The sequence below is a fragment of the Mesocricetus auratus genome, unplaced genomic scaffold (genome assembly GCF_017639785.1).
Source record: "Mesocricetus auratus isolate SY011 unplaced genomic scaffold, BCM_Maur_2.0 Super-Scaffold_100042, whole genome shotgun sequence".
In the NCBI taxonomy this organism is placed as follows: domain Eukaryota; kingdom Metazoa; phylum Chordata; class Mammalia; order Rodentia; family Cricetidae; genus Mesocricetus; species Mesocricetus auratus.
In genome coordinates this window covers 1,434,633-1,454,158 of record NW_024429219.1, presented here as the reverse complement: position 1 = coordinate 1,454,158, position 19,526 = coordinate 1,434,633, and the positions used below count along the sequence as shown (strand labels likewise).

General features: G+C 49.4%; 1 protein-coding gene across 2 annotated transcripts in view; it reads left to right on the top strand.

The window, feature by feature from the left end:
- Window positions 1-3,002: 3,002 nt before the first annotated feature.
- The window catches only part of Mmel1 (membrane metalloendopeptidase like 1), a 34,596-nt gene continuing 18,072 nt past the window's right edge, over window positions 3,003-19,526 (top strand). For both annotated transcript variants that reach the window (XM_005079251.4, XM_040735049.1), the window contains exons 1-2: window positions 3,003-3,141; window positions 5,461-5,617. In XM_005079251.4, coding sequence (XP_005079308.2) covers window positions 5,470-5,617 — 148 coding nt within the window. In that variant the 5' untranslated portion in view covers window positions 3,003-3,141; window positions 5,461-5,469. The remainder of the gene's footprint in view (window positions 3,142-5,460; window positions 5,618-19,526) is intronic.

Genomic DNA, 19,526 nt, shown 5'->3' with positions numbered 1-19,526 from the left:
CAGCAGTTGAGTGAACTGAAATACAGTGTGTCCTCCTCACCACCACTCTGGCCTGACCACAGACCTCCGATCCCTGAAGATGGAGGTGAGTCTTAGCCGGCCAAGCCCCTCAGCCCACACGTGGTCTCATGAAACAGGCCCAGGCTACATCAGGCACCGCACCAGAGGTGGAGGTTTCTAGTAGCTGTGTGTATACCCTAGCTAGGGATTACGCCTACAGGTCATTTCCAGGGCAACTGGCCCCCACCATCCTGGAGCGTACACTCTGCAGATCTATATACCTCCTTGCAGCTCCCAAACTCCTACCCACAATCCCCCATGCTTGGCTGGACTGATAAAAACCCAAGGGCAGGTGTCCAGCCCTTGTGTGGTTCCAGCGTCTCTGGTTTACTATGGTCCCTGGAGTCCAGCTTTCACTGCACCTGGCAAACCACAAGTCACTTCTGATCTAAAACAACAGAGTTCCCATCGGGATCTGTGTGCACACAACCACCCCAATCCGGTTGGCTGCCACCCTAGACTCTGCTCCTGCCGGCTTTCCCGGGACTCCTGGAGGCGTCGCGGTGTATGAACCACAGCCTCGAGGCCCATCTTGGTCTTCAGTCACACTCGGGTTCCTAAAACCTGGCTTTTGACCTGGCTAAGGGTCTAAAGCCAGGTCTTTTAGTGCTGACTTACCATGAGGTTTTCAAATGAGAATGGCTAGTGTCCCCACATGGCCCTGGTTGGGGGGGGTGGGCATTTGAAAGGCTGAGTCCCCTGAGTTCTTACCTCAGCCCATCCCAGATGTGCCCATTCCTGTTCAATGTTCTAATTGTCTCATAAGAACTCAGTAAGGGGGACTGAGCAGATTGCAGCCGAATGTTTGTTTTTCTCTGTCTCATCCGATCCCACTGGACCAGTTTCTCGGGGTCTGTGCAGCCGCTTATAATCACTCAGAGGCTAATATTATTTTTTTAAGATTTTATTATGTATACAGTGTTCTGGCATGTGTTCCTGCATACCAGAAGAGGGCGCCAAATCTCATTATAGATGGTTGTGAGCCGCCATGTGGTTGCTGGGACTTGAACTCAGGGCCTCTGGCAGAGCGGTCAGTGCTCTTAACCTCTGAGCCATCTCTCCAGCCCCTCAGAGGCTAACATTAAATTATGATTGTTTGCCCAATGTCTCAGACATGTTACTGGATAGCTCTCTTATAAATTAACCCATTTCTATGAATCTGTGTATTGCCACGAGGCTGTGGCTTACCGGTAATACTCTGGCATCTTACCGCTTCGGCAACTACGCGGCATTTCCCTGGCCTTGCCTTCTTTTTCTCCATAACTCTGTTTAGATCTTCTGCCTAGCTATAGTCTGCCTGACCACTGGTCACATCAGCTTTATTTATCAACCATTAAAGGCAACACATATTCGTAGCACACAGAAGGGGACATCCCACATCAGCAGTAAAGTGCTTATTTTAACAAGCCCAAGGACCTGGGTTCAATCCCCAGAACTGGGGAGATAAAACGCCAGGCCACAGTGTCATACACCTGTAATCTCAATTCTGGGGGAGCCAGAGGCATGAGGCCCCTGAGGCTAACTGGTCAGCCTGTCTACTTGGGTAGGCGGTAGGAGACGTCCGCAAAGAAGGCAAGAAGCCTTACCAGAGATTTCCGTAACACCAGTTTGTCTGGAGAGCTATTGGTTATTAGGAAGTTGTTAGTGTAACTGGGGGTAAAGCTAACGCGTGAATGAGGTACTGCTGTGTCCTGAAGCACCTATCAGACCAGTCAGCTGCCCCCCCTCCTCTGCTCACCCTACCCAGCCCCTTGGCAGGTGAAGCTTGGCCACACCTTCCCGGCATCGGCCGAACATTTGTTTTTATGACAAGGTCCTTCTGTGTTAGTCAGTCAGCATCAACTTGCCAGGATTTGGAATCACACAGAAGATGCACCTCTGGGTGTGTTTCCAAGAGTATTTCCAAAAAGGTTCAACTAACAAGGGAAGAGCCACCCTGGATGTAGGTGGTGCCATCCCATGAGCCGGGGTCCTGGACTGAATAAAAAGGAAAAAAAGTGAGTTTAGCACCAGTGTTCATCCCCAAACCCCCCCCCCCGGCTTAAATGGCTTTTGCTAGACACTTGTTCATACCAAAAAGAAAAGCAACCACTAATTCCACCCAAAATTCCAAGCGATGGACCTAGGGCCTGAGCCCAGCTCTGAGCAGCAGGTGGAGACTGCCCCCCCCCCCAAGGCCATGGGGCACTCTCTGAAGCCATCAGAGCACAAACCCAACGTTGCCAACAGCCCCATTAAGAGATTGTTTTCATGGGACCCTAGCTCTGCTGTCCAGCCCTGCCCAGATGCCCTTGGAGGCTGGGAGCACTTGTCCATGGGCCACCCAGACAGCCTGAAGTCAATGCCTTGTTTAGAGCCCCTACCACTTCTTTAAGCATGTTCCTGGCTCATATTTGAAGATCTGGAAAGACAGCCCCTGAGCCCAAAGCCGTCTTCCAGGTCCCTAGCCAGGCTCCCTTCCTGGCTCTGGGTTGGAGTCTGAACTTCACAGTTTCCCCACAGGCTCTGGGAAGCAGTCCAATCTCTTACTATCGTCTTGAGCGAGAAACCTTTGTAATACTATGTCGGTCCATCACCATGGGCAGGGCCTCCCTTATGTTGGCAAGTCCTCCATAACCATCCCTCAAACACACCCCAGAGACTGTAGGGAAGAACCCCAGAGGAAGGGCCACTCATATCAGCCTGCAGCGGAAACCCTGCCAACACCTCAGGCCAAATAAGCATCGGTTTTCCTTCTCGGTAGTCCCTGGGTCCCTTTGGACTAGAGTCAAGAGACAGAAATGAGAGGGAGATAGGGGGGTCGGAACACTCCTTCAACAGGGTCCCTGTACCAGAAAGCACGCCTGCCCCTCCCCCACACTAAAGCCATGGAATGCCTGAGTATGTCCCATCTCCAAGGAGCTCATGCCATCACAAAGGTGAGCTAGAAGCCAGCACCGTGTGACCTCACAGCCAGATCGGCCTGACCGCTGCTCTACTCCACCGAAAGCCCACCTTGGCCAGCTCACCCCAGCTCTGAGACACCCTAACCCAGCCTTTAAGGATCTGCCCTGTGGTGGCTACGGCTCCTGAGATCACTAGGTAAGGCTCACTGAGAGGCCTCTGCCCAGCTGCTTCACTGGGTGGTATCTTGTTTTGTGTTGTTGTTTGGGTTCGGTTTATTTTTTGTTTTGTTTTGGAGACAGTCCTCGCTCTGTAACCCAGGCTGGCCTTGAGTTCACAGCAGTCCACCCATCTCTAGCACCCCCATCTCAGCCTCCCAAGTGCTGGGATTCCAGGCATGCACAACACACTTGACACCTAAGCTTTGTCATGGCACCCTCTGAGAACCCCGACGTTTCCTCTGGAGGCACACGCTGTTTCAGCATTCCACCACGCACGCCTGGTTGGGTAGCTCCTTTGATCCATTTCCTACCTGGAAGGCCCCCAGCCCCTCATCATGACAACCCAGAGGGTCTCCTGGAACATCTCCAGGGAGATGGAAACCCACTTCAGGGCCTGGCCGCACTGACTTCTCTCTCTTGCCTAGCACAGACATGCCTCACCTACCCCAGACCACCTGGCCATGTGCTTTTGTGTGTGTGTGTGTGTGTGTGTGTGTGTGTGTGTGTGTGTGTGTGTGTGTGTGCCGTGTTAGCAGGACATGAAGTTAGCAGGACAGAATGATGTGAGCCAGCAGAATGCAGCCGAGAATTAGCTAATGCATTCGGAGTCACAACAGGTTGGCTGGAACGTGAGCTGCGAAGGCCAGGCCCAGCCCCAGGCTGCCCTGCAGGGTTGACACACACACTCCTTCATTTACTCATTCACTCGCTTTTTCAACTGGCGCTGTGGATGTCCCCACATGAAGACGCAGGGGCCCCAGCCCTGGGGGAGCTGGTGTTCTCGCAAGTATGACATGAATAAGAACATTTGGGTCTACAGAACTGTGTGTTAGGATAAGAGAACAGGAGCTAAGGTTGCTTGAAAGCCGGGACGGGGAAGCCCATGTTTCAGGCTCCATTTACTCCCCTCCCCCCTTAGTTAGGGAACCTGGAGATTGGCTTGAGAAGATAGGGGGAGAGGGGTGGGGGGAGGTCACATTGGAAAGTGGCAGGCCCATAATGTCCTGAGAGGACAGTGGACTTCTGACTTTCCCCACTAAGGGGATGGAAAAGGGGACACGCCCTCAGTAGGTCTTGGCTGCCACTCAAGCAGATGGACAGCCTGGAGCAAACTAGGGGCAGTAGGAAGGAGCCAGGGGTCCGACACCCGCAGAACTTAAAGGAACAGAAGTCCTCAACAACCTGGCAATGGGACCGTCTGGAGGAAAGCAGAGGTCCTGTGGGTATGCAAAGGACCAGCAGGCAGCCATGGTCTGAGCAACCCAGAGGGTGTATCAGAAGTGCTGGTTTTGTGAGCACCAAGAGACAAAGAGGGAACAGTTAACTGACAGCCGAGAATCAGGAAGTGGGGCCCAGGGCCATGGCTCTGTACCATGTCAGAAACAGCCATGCCAACTTAGTGAGGACTGCCAGACTAGGCCATTTGGAAGATGATGTATAAGCAGAGGCACCAAGAGCCCCAGGAGACTCATAGGAGCACCCACCAACCCAGGAACGTTGTCGGTCACCTGTGCCTGTCCCGCAGCCATCCCTACCCAGCCACCTGTCCTGGTCACAGCAGCAACCTGCCACTCACTTTGTGTGTCCTCCACTACTGTCCATCTTGTGGTGACTCAGAAAAAAAAGTCTTCCCCATAGTGACATGGTGATGAAGGTGATAGACCAGATCTGCTCACAGCCCGATGGATAATGGGGAGGGGCTTCAAGCTGCTGACTCCCTCTTGCCCTGCTTGGTCCCCACACATGTTCTCACCCTTCTAATTCCCACAACCCCTGAAACTCCTGGATTGCAACAGGAACAGTGGAAAGACAGGCCAGGAGTTCAGGGCCTGAGTCGCCTTCCCAGCAGCATCCCTGATCCAGCTTCCAGGCCCATAACTCCAGGAACTCTTGGGCATAGGCAGCCCAAAGCAGGCTCCCCTGCAGAGGCCAGTGGATATCCAGGCTGAACCTCCTGGGTCCAGCATGCAAACACCAGGCCATGAGCAGAGTAGCTCCAGGACTAGGTAGTCCCTGCCATGTCAGTCAATGGAACAATAGAGACACTGACTTGGAGACACAATGGTCATCATGAGCTGATGGCCAGGTCTCCCTTCTACACAGGGGTTCCCTGAGCACTCAGAGACCCCTGCGAACCCCAAGACCAGGGCACTCGGGGCACAGTTTGCAGCTTTAAGGGCAGAGACCAGGACACAGCATCCCCAAAGCACCAGTTCCAGTGTGGCCAGGGCATTCAAGCTCCAGCTGTCTCTCCTGCCCCTGACCTGGGGTGCTCAGCTGTGTGCTTTCCACCCAGAACCGGCTGATGGGAAAGTCGGAGAGCCCAGTGGGGATGGTGGAGAAAGCAGACCGGTCTGGAAAGAAGCTGTCAGGCTTCCTGGAGGGGGGGCTGCTGCTGCTGCTGCTCCTGCTGCTGGGAGCCCTAATGGCCCTGGGTGTCCTCTACAGCAGAGGTGAGTAAGGACATCCTGCCCCTTTACCTTCCCCCTACCCACCCCCGCCCAGGGCTTGCGTACCCCTGCGAGGAACCAGCCTTGCAGAGTGGGGCAGAGGGCTCTGCCAGGGCCCCCTGTCCGCTCCTAGGGCCGTGCTGCTGACTCCAGAGGTGCCACGGAAGGGACACTGACCTGCACGGACCCAGCGACCCCATCCAGAAAGCTCTGTCCTGGCTTGCTGGCGCAGCTGCTGCTGCGGGCTCTGCCTCCGCCCCCTCTGCCTCGGCCGGACTCTAGGATGCTGCAGACAGCAGACAGGTCCCCCCGCCCCACCGGGCCAGCCCCCTTCTAGTCGGCAACACAGCCAGGCGTAGCGACTGCTGCAGTTCCCAGGTGGTCCAGCAGCGGGAGCCCAAGCCCCTGAGCTAAGGGGTCTGTCCCTCCAGCTGTCTCACCTGGTGCCAGTCAGGATGACCTGCTGGCTCCTGATACAGGCTCTTGCTTCTTGCAAGTTTGGAGGAGGGGGCTAGCCTGAGGACCCAAGAAGGTGGGGGGGGGTGTGGCTAGGGCTGCCCTTTGGGTAGACCTCGGGTGTCTCAGGAGCTGTTTTACACTCTCCGACCTCTTCCTAAAGGACCACAAGTAGGGCTAGGGTGCTCCCTTTGGATGGGGCACCTAGACGCCCAGCATTCCGGCATCCTCAAAGCCCTTCATCCCTTCTGAGACAGGGGCGGGGGATAAACACGCAGGAGGAAGGAAGGTTCACTCCTCCGCTCCTGCTGTGTCTGTAAGCGATGCGCTCACCTTGGTCTGGGTCTAACGCCAGGGCATGGAGCCTGAATGCTCCCCCAGCGAATGCCTGATGAGGGACATCTGGGAAACACAAGTGGGTTCTGCCTCACCCAGGGCTGCCTTCAAGGGCCCGTGTAGAATGTTACTTTCACCCAGTGGCCACTGTGGTCTCTGCCCCCTAGGTAGTCATGTAAGGGTTAGCAGGAATGACAGGGTCCACATGCCCAGTAGAGCCCAAGGCCTCAGGGACTCTTTTTGAGGTTCATTGGTCCCAAAACACCTGATTTTTGAGACCTCCAGAGAACAGGTCTCATGGCCCCACCGCCAGCCCCTGAGGTAGAAGGTGGGGAGGGGGAGGTCTCCTTCTCTTCTGTGGCTCTGTCTGTCTTCTCCCTGCCTGGCTCTCCCTTCACCCTTCAAATAGTATGACTTCTGGGACAGCCAAGGTCTCCTGGGCTCCACTAGGGCCCCACAATCTTTACTTCCTCCTCCTCCTCCTCCTCCTCCTCCTCCTCCTCCTCCTCCTCCAAAGCTCCTGGACTACTGGAATGACCCCACATCCAACCTGGGCTGCAGCCCAGGACTTCAGTCAGGATTAGGCAGCTGGGTGGATTTATATTATCCATTTTTAAATATTTTTCTTGTTTCTGTTTAGACGATTATTATTATTATTTCTGATTCGTTGAGCTGCTGTTTACTCTTTAGTTTCTATATCCATAAATTTTACTGACCTCTGGGTCAGTTGCACAGTTGTCAGAAACTCAGTTGGAGGTGGTCTGCTTGAGATTTCTGTCACTTGCCTGAGGGTAGCCTTCTTAGGAATGTTTCTGCTGTTGTGATAAAACACCCTGAAAAGGGCAAAGTAAGAAAGAAAGTATTTGGGGAAGTCGAGGTGCGGGATCCTTGAGGACATCAGAGGAGAGCAATGAATGCTGCGTTGCTCAACTCATTGTCTTCGTCTCTACAGTCCTGAGATACCCTCCCTAGGGAATGGTCCCACCCACAGTGGGCAGCCCGTCACATCTCACTTAGTCAATATAGTTCCCCACAAGCACACACACAAGAAACCCTTGTCCCCGGGGATTCTGGATCCTGTCAAGTTGATAACGCTAACCATTATACCAGCCTTAGGTGTAGACAAAGTTTCTGTCCCACCCCCTCCCACAGTCATTTAGTCCCAAGTAAACACACGAGGCTTATATTAATTATAAACTGTTTGGCTGATGGCTCAGGCTTCTTACTGGCTAACTCTCTCTCTTAGTTGTTAACCCATTTCTATGAATATGTGTATCTTCGCATGGTCTTGCTTACTGGAGAATGCCAGGACATCGCATCTTCCGGGTAGCTACATGGCGTCTCCCTCCCAACTCCTCTCCTTTCTTCCTCCCAGAATTCCCCTCGTCTGATAGCCCCGCCTATGCTTCCTGCCTAGCTACTGGCTAATCGGCATTTATTTATCAACCAATAAGAGAAAAATATATTCACAGCACACAGAAGGACATCCCCCATCACTTAGGCCAAGTAAGAATTGTAAAATAGGCCAGACACACTCAAGGGCTATGCCCATCCCTACCTGCAGAGTGACAGTGTCCATAGGTGCCTGTGAGTTCAATGAAGGCCCCTATAATTTTTGCTTCCTTCATTCTCTTGATCTTCCAGATAGTTATTAAAAGGAGTGTGAAATTCTCTATTTTTTGCTTTGTTTTGTTTGTTTGTTTTTCGAGACAGGGCTACTCTGTGGCTTTGGAGGCTGTCCTGGAACCAGCTCTTGTAGACCAGGGTGGTCTTGAACTCACAGAGATCCGCCTGCCTCTGCCTCCTGAGTGCTGGGATTAAAGGCGTGTGCTACCAACGCCTGGCGACTGTGAAATTCTTACATTAGAGACTTGTCAAATTCCTGACATACTATCAAGGGTTAATTTATCTCAGCAATTTAATATTATCACATAAACATAAATTTAGCCATAAGGGGATGGAGATGGCTCGGCAGTTGAGAGCACTGACTACTCTTCCAAAGGACCCAGGCTTAATTCCCGGCACCCACGTGGCAGCTCACAACTTTCTCCAACTCCAGTTCTAGGTAACCTGACCCTCTCTTCTGGCTTCCATAGGCATTGGGATGCACATACGATGCACAGACATACACAAAGACAAAGCACCCATACACATAAAATAAAATAATAAAATCATCTCCAAAAAAGGGCTCTAATGTGTTTCCCTCAAACACTCTCCATCAAAAAAAAAGCCATAACTACAAACTTAGTTTTCATAAACTTATGCAATTGTATATATGACTTATTTATTTATTTATTGGTTTTTCGAGACAGGGTTTCTCTGTATTGTTTTGGAGGCTATCGGTCCAGCCCGGCCTCGAACTCACAGAGATCCGCCTGCGTCTGCCTCCCGAGTGCTGGGATTAAAGGCGTGCGCCACCACCGCCCGGCTGACTTATTTATTTTTATTTCACGTGTGTGAGTTCTTTGCCCTTGCAGTTTTATATTTAGATGTACATACAAAATCAGCCCACTACACATCATTACACAGTGATCTTATCTTAGCCATGCTAACCCTGGATTCTGTTCCTTTTTTAAAAAAATTTTTTTCACATGGAGCTGGAGAGGTTGCTCAGTGGTTAAGAGCACTGGCTGTTCTTCCAGAGGACGGGAGTTCAATTCCTAGCACCCACATGGCGGCTAATAACCGTCTTTATCTCTAGTTCCAGGAGCTCTGATACCCTCTTCTGACTTCCACAGGCACCAGGCACACCCACGGTACACAGGAATACCTGTAAGCAAACACACACAGAGACACACACATAAAAATAAAATAATAAAATGCAAGGCAGTTCCTTACGGTTCTTGTATCACGTTTTATTTGTGTAGTGTGGGGAGCCTGAGGTCAGAGGACAATTTGTAGGGATCAGTCTTCCCTTCCACTGTGTGTGTCTGGGGGCTTGAATGCCAGTCCCCCACTTTCTTCTCCTCTGGAAGATTTCTGTGTGCCACTCGGGCTGTTTCCCCGCAACCATGACTGCCGGGTTTCGAGCTTGCCTTTTAACTGGGAAGATTTTCCTTCTTTGTGTCCCCTGTAATCACCAGAATGTGTCTTTTGCCGACAATGTTTGTGTTTCTGAGGCAGCTCATCTTTGGACTCTTCTACCTGTTACTCAGTGAGGACACGAAATGCCTGAGGCGGTCTGCTCATCGGTTCCCAGCTATATACAGCCTGGGTGGGTGGGCATTCCAGCTCCTGTCCCAGCTGCGTGACCTCAAATAATTTCCATGATGTCTCTGTGCCTCAGTTTCCTGACCTGCAAAACAAACTATAGGAGCGCATGCATGGGAGGCTCATATGAGGGCTTGGAGACTTGATACAACAGGAATGTTTAGAAAAATTCCCATCCCATTGCTCATTATCAGATTTAATAACAAAACGTCAGTCTTGCCTCTGATCCCGTCAATCTTGTCGTTACATCCCGTATGAAGGTGTAGATTAGCTTGTGAGACACCAAGTCCCCACCTCCCAGTATAGACGTCTCCATAGGTTTTTGCTTAAATCCACACTCGTCATTTATGTATTTTATGGTGTATTTTAAAATACTTATCATTTGTTCTTAATTGTGCATGTGTCAGTACAAGGACCCTCAGAGGTCAAAAGAGGGCGTCAACTCTGGGAACTGGAGTTGCAAGAGGCTATGGACAGTCACATGGGTGCTGGGGACTGGGCTCAGGGCCTCTGCAAGAGCAGTGAGTGTTCTTAACCACTGAGCCACCTCTCCAGGCTCTAGTCTGTATTTTTTTAACACCTGAACTATGAAAAATTGCTGTTGTCTGGATGTCATAGCTCTCCTGACAGTTCCTTTTTCTGTCTAGTGACTATTATGCAAGGTCTGTCTTTGCCATTTCAAAACACATCTGCCTTCTGTGTATCTGTCGTGGCAGGGCAGAGGGTGGGGAGAAAGAGAGATAAAGATCTCATGTAGCCCAGGCTGGACTCCAACTTACTATATAGTCAAGAATGACCCCGAACTTCTGATCTTTCCATCCCTACCCCGAAAGTTCTGGAATTACAGGGGTACACCTCTACATCTGCATTCAACCAGTACCTTTAAAATAGTTTGCTGGTTATCGAGGGGATGTAACAGGCAGCTTGAATATCCGTTTAGTCTTTGAGTGTTTCAGATTTGAAATGCCTGGCATAGGGTCATGTGTTTGAACATTTGGTCTCCCCGGTGGCACTGTGGGGAAGGTTATGGCTGCTTCCACTCCCTGCCCTTGCTCTGCTTCCTGTTTGCAGATGAAATGGGATCAGGATGCTTCCTGCATGGAAGGCCAGCCTCACACTCCTGCTGCCGTGCCGTGGTGGTCCCCTCTGTGAGCTAAAAAGATCCCTTTCTCTCCAAAGTTGCTTTTTGTGGGGGTATTCTGTCATGGCCACGGGCAAAGTAGTGGATAATATTGTCCTACATGAAACTCTCTGCAAGATACATAGCTTACTGCTAAAACCATTTTCCTGGCCTCTCTCTTCTTTAAAAAAAAATCAATGTTTAAAAGTAGATGGCTTTTAATTTTGCACAAGTAAAGCCACATCCTCAGCCCTCAAGCTGAAGTTGTGTCAGCCAGTTTTCTGGGACTGTGACAAAGCACAAAGATAAATGGCTTTAAAGGCTTAAAGGTTACTTTTTGGATATGGTTTCAGACCTTGATAATTTGGTGCTATTACTTGAAAGCCCCACTCCTGGTATGATTAATTAAAAGCCCACCCCTGATATGATTGATTGGTAAAGACCCCACCCGTGGTGTTTCTACAGAAGCAGAAACAGCAGCAGACAAGCATACTCGGCGGTAGGCTACCCTGCTTTTGCTGCTTAGTCTCGGGCTGAGGGTAGAAGCTCTCTGTGGGATCGGCAACAGGCCCGGGGAATCTGAGGCTCAGAGAGGAGCGTTGCCACCGTGTCGCTGCCTCTGTTTCCGTGTTGGCTGAAGGTGGCTTTTGCTGGATTCCCTGTTCTGTGGGGGTAGCAGACCCCAGCTTGACGTGGGTCTGGGCTCTTGGGGCCACAGACTCTCTCCTGTTGTCCTCCCACAGGCATGGAGTCTTATTCCCCACCTCTTGTAGAGCCAAGGTGTTCACCTGGCCTGTGAGGGTGGAGGTTTATCTTTCCCAGCTGTGTACAACAGCTCTTGCTTACTTCAGAAAGGGGCAGAAAGTGTCCAAGCAAGCAACAGATTCATTGCTGGGTCTTCAGTCTTTCTTGGCCTCTCCCTGCCATCACTGGAAGCCTCTCTCTCCCTCTCTCTCTCTCTCTCTCTCTCTCTCTCTCTCTCTCTCTCTCTCTCTCTCTCTCTCTCTCTCTCTCTCTCTCTCTCAAGCAGGCTCCCTAGAGTCTTCTGAGATCTTCTCTTAACAGTCTTGTAGGCAGTTGGTTAAGGTTTATGGAGAGGACCCGGGTATGCACAGATGCTCTCGAAGACAAGGACTCTCAGCCCTCCAAGCAGAAGCGTGCCCACATAGGGTGGTCAACTGAGTCCTTCCTACGCCTTGTTTGAAACATCTCTCCCAGATCCTATCAAGGGTAAAGCCTCCTGTGTGTCCCATCTCTCTCCAAAACTGGACCAAGTGCTCCAAAATATCATTTCCCTCATCTTGTGGCTGAGTCTTTGGTCAGATCCAAAATATAGAGTGATTTTTTAAAAATAGGTTATCTGGCTTTTGTTGTGATTTCTAAGAAGGAAATAACAATCTATGGTTGGCTTTGATGTCAAAATAGAACTTCTCTCATAAATTTCAAGTGCATATTTAACTTAATAAAACACTAACGAGGGGCTGGAGAGATAGCTGAGAGGTTAAGAGCACTGTCTGCTCTTCCAGAGAACCAGAATTCAATTCCCGGCACCCACATGGTGGCTCATATCTGACTGTAATTCCAATTCCAGGGGATCTGACGCTCTCACGCAGACATACATGCAGATGAAATACCAGCGAAATAAAATAAACACAAAGCATTAAAAAATAAAAGGCTAAGGAAATTAACATCTCCAAACAATGCAACCACTTAGAATAGCACGCGTGTGTGTGCGCGCGCACACACGTACACACACACACACACACACACACACACACACACGGTCTCTCCTATATTACCTCTATTTACTCCTAAAATTCTGCTAACAGGGCTGTGAGAGGACTCAGTCAGTAAAGTGCTTGTGCAAACGAAGACCTGAGTTCGGTCCCCAGATAGGAGAGCCAGGCATGGTGACACATGCTTGGCAGCCTGCTACTGGGGAGACAAAGACAGGTGAATCCCTGGAGCTCGTTAGCCAGTCTAAGCCTATCAAACTCGGTGAATCCCCTGCCACACTGAGAAATCCCATCTCAGAAAAAAAAACGAGGTGGGCAGTGCCTGAAAAACAACACCCATGACTGACCTCTGGCCTCCACACACACGTGCATACGTGCATGCCCTACATACAAACACACAAACCATAAACATATAAATTAATGAAGTGAAATTCTGGCTGCTTATGGGCTCACTTTTTCTGATGCTCAATTTTTCTGTGAATGTTTCTGTCCCTGGCTTTGCCCTGCACTCCTGGTAAGCTCCACGGAGCCTCGTTGAAGCCCACTAAGTCTCTCTTCAGCTGGGTTGAATCCGGCCATTCTGGGTTTGCAATTGGTTATAAACTTCAACAGCTACATATTTTCCTTTTTAAAATGTTTATTATTGTCTTTGTTATTTGTGTGTGTGTGAGAGAGAGAGAGAGAGGAGAGGCATATGTGAGTGCAGTCAGATTCATGCCACATAGGACAAGAACAACTTGCAGGAGTCGTTTCTTTCTACTGTAGGTCCCCGGGTTCGCACAAACACTTTGACCCACTGAACCTTCTCACTGTCCTAGATGGTTTTGTTTCTAGCATTTACAGCTGATTCTTTTTCAAAATGGTTTTTAACTTCTCCTTGTTTGTTGTCAATTATTTCATCTCTTTGGAGTATTTCAAAGGTGTATATTATGCTCTGTGTCATTTACATACCCGCAAAACAGCCCAACATCCAAGTGCCCAAAACAATTACCCAGCACATGTCCTTGGCTGAGGTCAAGTTGATCCAAACCACCTCTGTGTCGGGGGAACCTCATCTAGGTACAGCAACCTGGCTAGTCATGTTCCTCTCCTGGAGAGCAGAAATCCTAGAGGACGCACAAAAGGCACACAGGCCACTCGGTGCGTTAGCTTAGAACTGGAGCGTGCCACACCCACCTTGTTTTGTCATCCAAACAGGCCACGGGGGCACCCCTCAGCCCCCCATATCTGAACTCCTCCCGGCTCTGCTCTTTGTTCTTCCTAATGTGTGGATACCTTCTTTTCGTAAACACAGATTCATATCCACACGGCCTTTGTCTCTGGCCTTCTGTGTGATGTAAGTGGAGAGAGTTTCCCTTTGAGAACATGTTTGCCTCCATCGGGTGTCTTGGGATGTTTCCATTTGGGGCAGCTTCATGTTGACTCTCAGGACAGGTTTCCTTGGCCACACCACACCCACTCCCCACATAGGTCACCTCCTCAGTCAGCTGATCATGCAACCTCAGGGGAACATGAGTTTTCTACATCATTGTAGCTCTCTCTCTCTCTCTCTCTCTCTCTCTCTCTCTCCTCTCTCTATCTATCTATCTATCTCTATGTGTGTCTGTGTCTGTCTGTCTCTCTGTCACTGTATCTCTTTCCCCTCTTGTGTGTGTGTGTGTGTGTGTGTGTGTGTGTGTGTGCAGGCCCTGTGTGTTCAGATGTGGAGGTCAGAGATCAACGTGAGGTGGCGTCTGTCATGCTCCACTTCATCTTTTTTTTTTTTTTTTTTTTTGGTTTTTCGAGACAGGGTTTCTCTGTATTGTTTTGGAGGCTATCGGTCCAGCCCGGCCTCGAACTCACAGAGATCCGCCTGCGTCTGCCTCCCGAGTGCTGGGATTAAAGGCGTGCGCCACCACCGCCCGGCTGACTTATTTATTTTTATTTCACGTGTGTGAGTTCTTTGCCCTTGCAGTTTTATATTTAGATGTACATACAAAATCAGCCCACTACACATCATTACACAGTGATCTTATCTTAGCCATGCTAACCCTGGATTCTGTTCCTTTTTTAAAAAAATTTTTTTCACATGGAGCTGGAGAGGTTGCTCAGTGGTTAAGAGCACTGGCTGTTCTTCCAGAGGACGGGAGTTCAATTCCTAGCACCCACATGGCGGCTAATAACCGTCTTTATCTCTAGTTCCAGGAGCTCTGATACCCTCTTCTGACTTCCACAGGCACCAGGCACACCCACGGTACACAGGAATACCTGTAAGCAAACACACACAGAGACACACACATAAAAATAAAATAATAAAATGCAAGGCAGTTCCTTACGGTTCTTGTATCACGTTTTATTTGTGTAGTGTGGGGAGCCTGAGGTCAGAGGACAATTTGTAGGGATCAGTCTTCCCTTCCACTGTGTGTGTCTGGGGGCTTGAATGCCAGTCCCCCCACTTTCTTCTCCTCTGGAAGATTTCTGTGTGCCACTCGGGCTGTTTCCCCGCAACCATGACTGCCGGGTTTCGAGCTTGCCTTTTAACTGGGAAGATTTTCCTTCTTTGTGTCCCCTGTAATCACCAGAATGTGTCTTTTGCCGACAATGTTTGTGTTTCTGAGGCAGCTCATCTTTGGACTCTTCTACCTGTTACTCAGTGAGGACACGAAATGCCTGAGGCGGTCTGCTCATCGGTTCCCAGCTATATACAGCCTGGGTGGGTGGGCATTCCAGCTCCTGTCCCAGCTGCGTGACCTCAAATAATTTCCATGATGTCTCTGTGCCTCAGTTTCCTGACCTGCAAAACAAACTATAGGAGCGCATGCATGGGAGGCTCATATGAGGGCTTGGAGACTTGATACAACAGGAATGTTTAGAAAAATTCCCATCCCATTGCTCATTATCAGATTTAATAACAAAACGTCAGTCTTGCCTCTGATCCCGTCAATCTTGTCGTTACATCCCGTATGAAGGTGTAGATTAGCTTGTGAGACACCAAGTCCCCACCTCCCAGTATAGACGTCTCCATAGGTTTTTGCTTAAATCCACACTCCTCATTTATGTATTTTATGGTGTATTTTAAAATACTTATCATTTGTTCTTAATTGTGCATGTGTCAGTACAAGGACCCTCAGAGGTCAAAAGAGGGCGTCAACTCTGGGAACTGGAGTTGCAAGAGGCTATGGACAGTCACATGGGTGCTGGGGACTGGGCTCAGGGCCTCTGCAAGAGCAGTGAGTGTTCTTAACCACTGAGCCACCTCTCCAGGCTCTAGTATGTATTTTTTTAACACCTGAACTATGAAAAATTGCTGTTGTCTGGATGTCATAGCTCTCCTGACAGTTCCTTTTTCTGTCTAGTGACTATTATGCAAGGTCTGTCTTTGCCATTTCAAAACACATCTGCCTTCTGTGTATCTGTCGTGGCAGGGCAGAGGGTGGGGAGAAAGAGAGATAAAGATCTCATGTAGCCCAGGCTGGACTCCAACTTACTATATAGTCAAGAATGACCCCGAACTTCTGATCTTTCCATCCCTACCCCCGAAAGTTCTGGAATTACAGGGGTACACCTCTACATCTGCATTCAACCAGTACCTTTAAAATAGTTTGCTGGTTATCGAGGGGATGTAACAGGCAGCTTGAATATCCGTTTAGTCTTTGAGTGTTTCAGATTTGAAATGCCTGGCATAGGGTCATGTGTTTGAACATTTGGTCTCCCCGGTGGCACTGTGGGGAAGGTTATGGCTGCTTCCACTCCCTGCCCTTGCTCTGCTTCCTGTTTGCAGATGAAATGGGATCAGGATGCTTCCTGCATGGAAGGCCAGCCTCACACTCCTGCTGCCGTGCCGTGGTGGTCCCCTCTGTGAGCTAAAAAGATCCCTTTCTCTCCAAAGTTGCTTTTTGTGGGGGTATTCTGTCATGGCCACGGGCAAAGTAGTGGATAATATTGTCCTACATGAAACTCTCTGCAAGATACATAGCTTACTGCTAAAACCATTTTCCTGGCCTCTCTCTTCTTTAAAAAAAAATCAATGTTTAAAAGTAGATGGCTTTTAATTTTGCACAAGTAAAGCCACATCCTCAGCCCTCAAGCTGAAGTTGTGTCAGCCAGTTTTCTGGGACTGTGACAAAGCACAAAGATAAATGGCTTTAAAGGCTTAAAGGTTACTTTTTGGATATGGTTTCAGACCTTGATAATTTGGTGCTATTACTTGAAAGCCCCACTCCTGGTATGATTAATTAAAAGCCCACCCCTGATATGATTGATTGGTAAAGACCCCACCCGTGGTGTTTCTACAGAAGCAGAAACAGCAGCAGACAAGCATACTCGGCGGTAGGCTACCCTGCTTTTGCTGCTTAGTCTCGGGCTGAGGGTAGAAGCTCTCTGTGGGATCGGCAACAGGCCCGGGGAATCTGAGGCTCAGAGAGGAGCGTTGCCACCGTGTCGCTGCCTCTGTTTCCGTGTTGGCTGAAGGTGGCTTTTGCTGGATTCCCTGTTCTGTGGGGGTAGCAGACCCCAGCTTGACGTGGGTCTGGGCTCTTGGGGCCACAGACTCTCTCCTGTTGTCCTCCCACAGGCATGGAGTCTTATTCCCCACCTCTTGTAGAGCCAAGGTGTTCACCTGGCCTGTGAGGGTGGAGGTTTATCTTTCCCAGCTGTGTACAACAGCTCTTGCTTACTTCAGAAAGGGGCAGAAAGTGTCCAAGCAAGCAACAGATTCATTGCTGGGTCTTCAGTCTTTCTTGGCCTCTCCCTGCCATCACTGGAAGCCTCTCTCTCCCTCTCTCTCTCTCTCTCTCTCTCTCTCTCTCTCTCTCTCTCTCTCTCTCTCTCTCAAGCAGGCTCCCTAGAGTCTTCTGAGATCTTCTCTTAACAGTCTTGTAGGCAGTTGGTTAAGGTTTATGGAGAGGACCCGGGTATGCACAGATGCTCTCGAAGACAAGGACTCTCAGCCCTCCAAGCAGAAGCGTGCCCACATAGGGTGGTCAACTGAGTCCTTCCTACGCCTTGTTTGAAACATCTCTCCCAGATCCTATCAAGGGTAAAGCCTCCTGTGTGTCCCATCTCTCTCCAAAACTGGACCAAGTGCTCCAAAATATCATTTCCCTCATCTTGTGGCTGAGTCTTTGGTCAGATCCAAAATATAGAGTGATTTTTTAAAAATAGGTTATCTGGCTTTTGTTGTGATTTCTAAGAAGGAAATAACAATCTATGGTTGGCTTTGATGTCAAAATAGAACTTCTCTCATAAATTTCAAGTGCATATTTAACTTAATAAAACACTAACGAGGGGCTGGAGAGATAGCTGAGAGGTTAAGAGCACTGTCTGCTCTTCCAGAGAACCAGAATTCAATTCCCGGCACCCACATGGTGGCTCATATCTGACTGTAATTCCAATTCCAGGGGATCTGACGCTCTCACGCAGACATACATGCAGATGAAATACCAGCGAAATAAAATAAACACAAAGCATTAAAAAATAAAAGGCTAAGGAAATTAACATCTCCAAACAATGCAACCACTTAGAATAGCACGCGTGTGTGTGCGCGCGCACACACGTACACACACACACACACACACACACACACACACACACGGTCTCTCCTATATTACCTCTATTTACTCCTAAAATTCTGCTAACAGGGCTGTGAGAGGACTCAGTCAGTAAAGTGCTTGTGCAAACGAAGACCTGAGTTCGGTCCCCAGATAGGAGAGCCAGGCATGGTGACACATGCTTGGCAGCCTGCTACTGGGGAGACAAAGACAGGTGAATCCCTGGAGCTCGTTAGCCAGTCTAAGCCTATCAAACTCGGTGAATCCCCTGCCACACTGAGAAATCCCATCTCAGAAAAAAAAACGAGGTGGGCAGTGCCTGAAAAACAACACCCATGACTGACCTCTGGCCTCCACACACACGTGCATACGTGCATGCCCTACATACAAACACACAAACCATAAACATATAAATTAATGAAGTGAAATTCTGGCTGCTTATGGGCTCACTTTTTCTGATGCTCAATTTTTCTGTGAATGTTTCTGTCCCTGGCTTTGCCCTGCACTCCTGGTAAGCTCCACGGAGCCTCGTTGAAGCCCACTAAGTCTCTCTTCAGCTGGGTTGAATCCGGCCATTCTGGGTTTGCAATTGGTTATAAACTTCAACAGCTACATATTTTCCTTTTTAAAATGTTTATTATTGTCTTTGTTATTTGTGTGTGTGTGAGAGAGAGAGAGAGAGGAGAGGCATATGTGAGTGCAGTCAGATTCATGCCACATAGGACAAGAACAACTTGCAGGAGTCGTTTCTTTCTACTGTAGGTCCCCGGGTTCGCACAAACACTTTGACCCACTGAACCTTCTCACTGTCCTAGATGGTTTTGTTTCTAGCATTTACAGCTGATTCTTTTTCAAAATGGTTTTTAACTTCTCCTTGTTTGTTGTCAATTATTTCATCTCTTTGGAGTATTTCAAAGGTGTATATTATGCTCTGTGTCATTTACATACCCGCAAAACAGCCCAACATCCAAGTGCCCAAAACAATTACCCAGCACATGTCCTTGGCTGAGGTCAAGTTGATCCAAACCACCTCTGTGTCGGGGGAACCTCATCTAGGTACAGCAACCTGGCTAGTCATGTTCCTCTCCTGGAGAGCAGAAATCCTAGAGGACGCACAAAAGGCACACAGGCCACTCGGTGCGTTAGCTTAGAACTGGAGCGTGCCACACCCACCTTGTTTTGTCATCCAAACAGGCCACGGGGGCACCCCTCAGCCCCCCATATCTGAACTCCTCCCGGCTCTGCTCTTTGTTCTTCCTAATGTGTGGATACCTTCTTTTCGTAAACACAGATTCATATCCACACGGCCTTTGTCTCTGGCCTTCTGTGTGATGTAAGTGGAGAGAGTTTCCCTTTGAGAACATGTTTGCCTCCATCGGGTGTCTTGGGATGTTTCCATTTGGGGCAGCTTCATGTTGACTCTCAGGACAGGTTTCCTTGGCCACACCACACCCACTCCCCACATAGGTCACCTCCTCAGTCAGCTGATCATGCAACCTCAGGGGAACATGAGTTTTCTACATCAT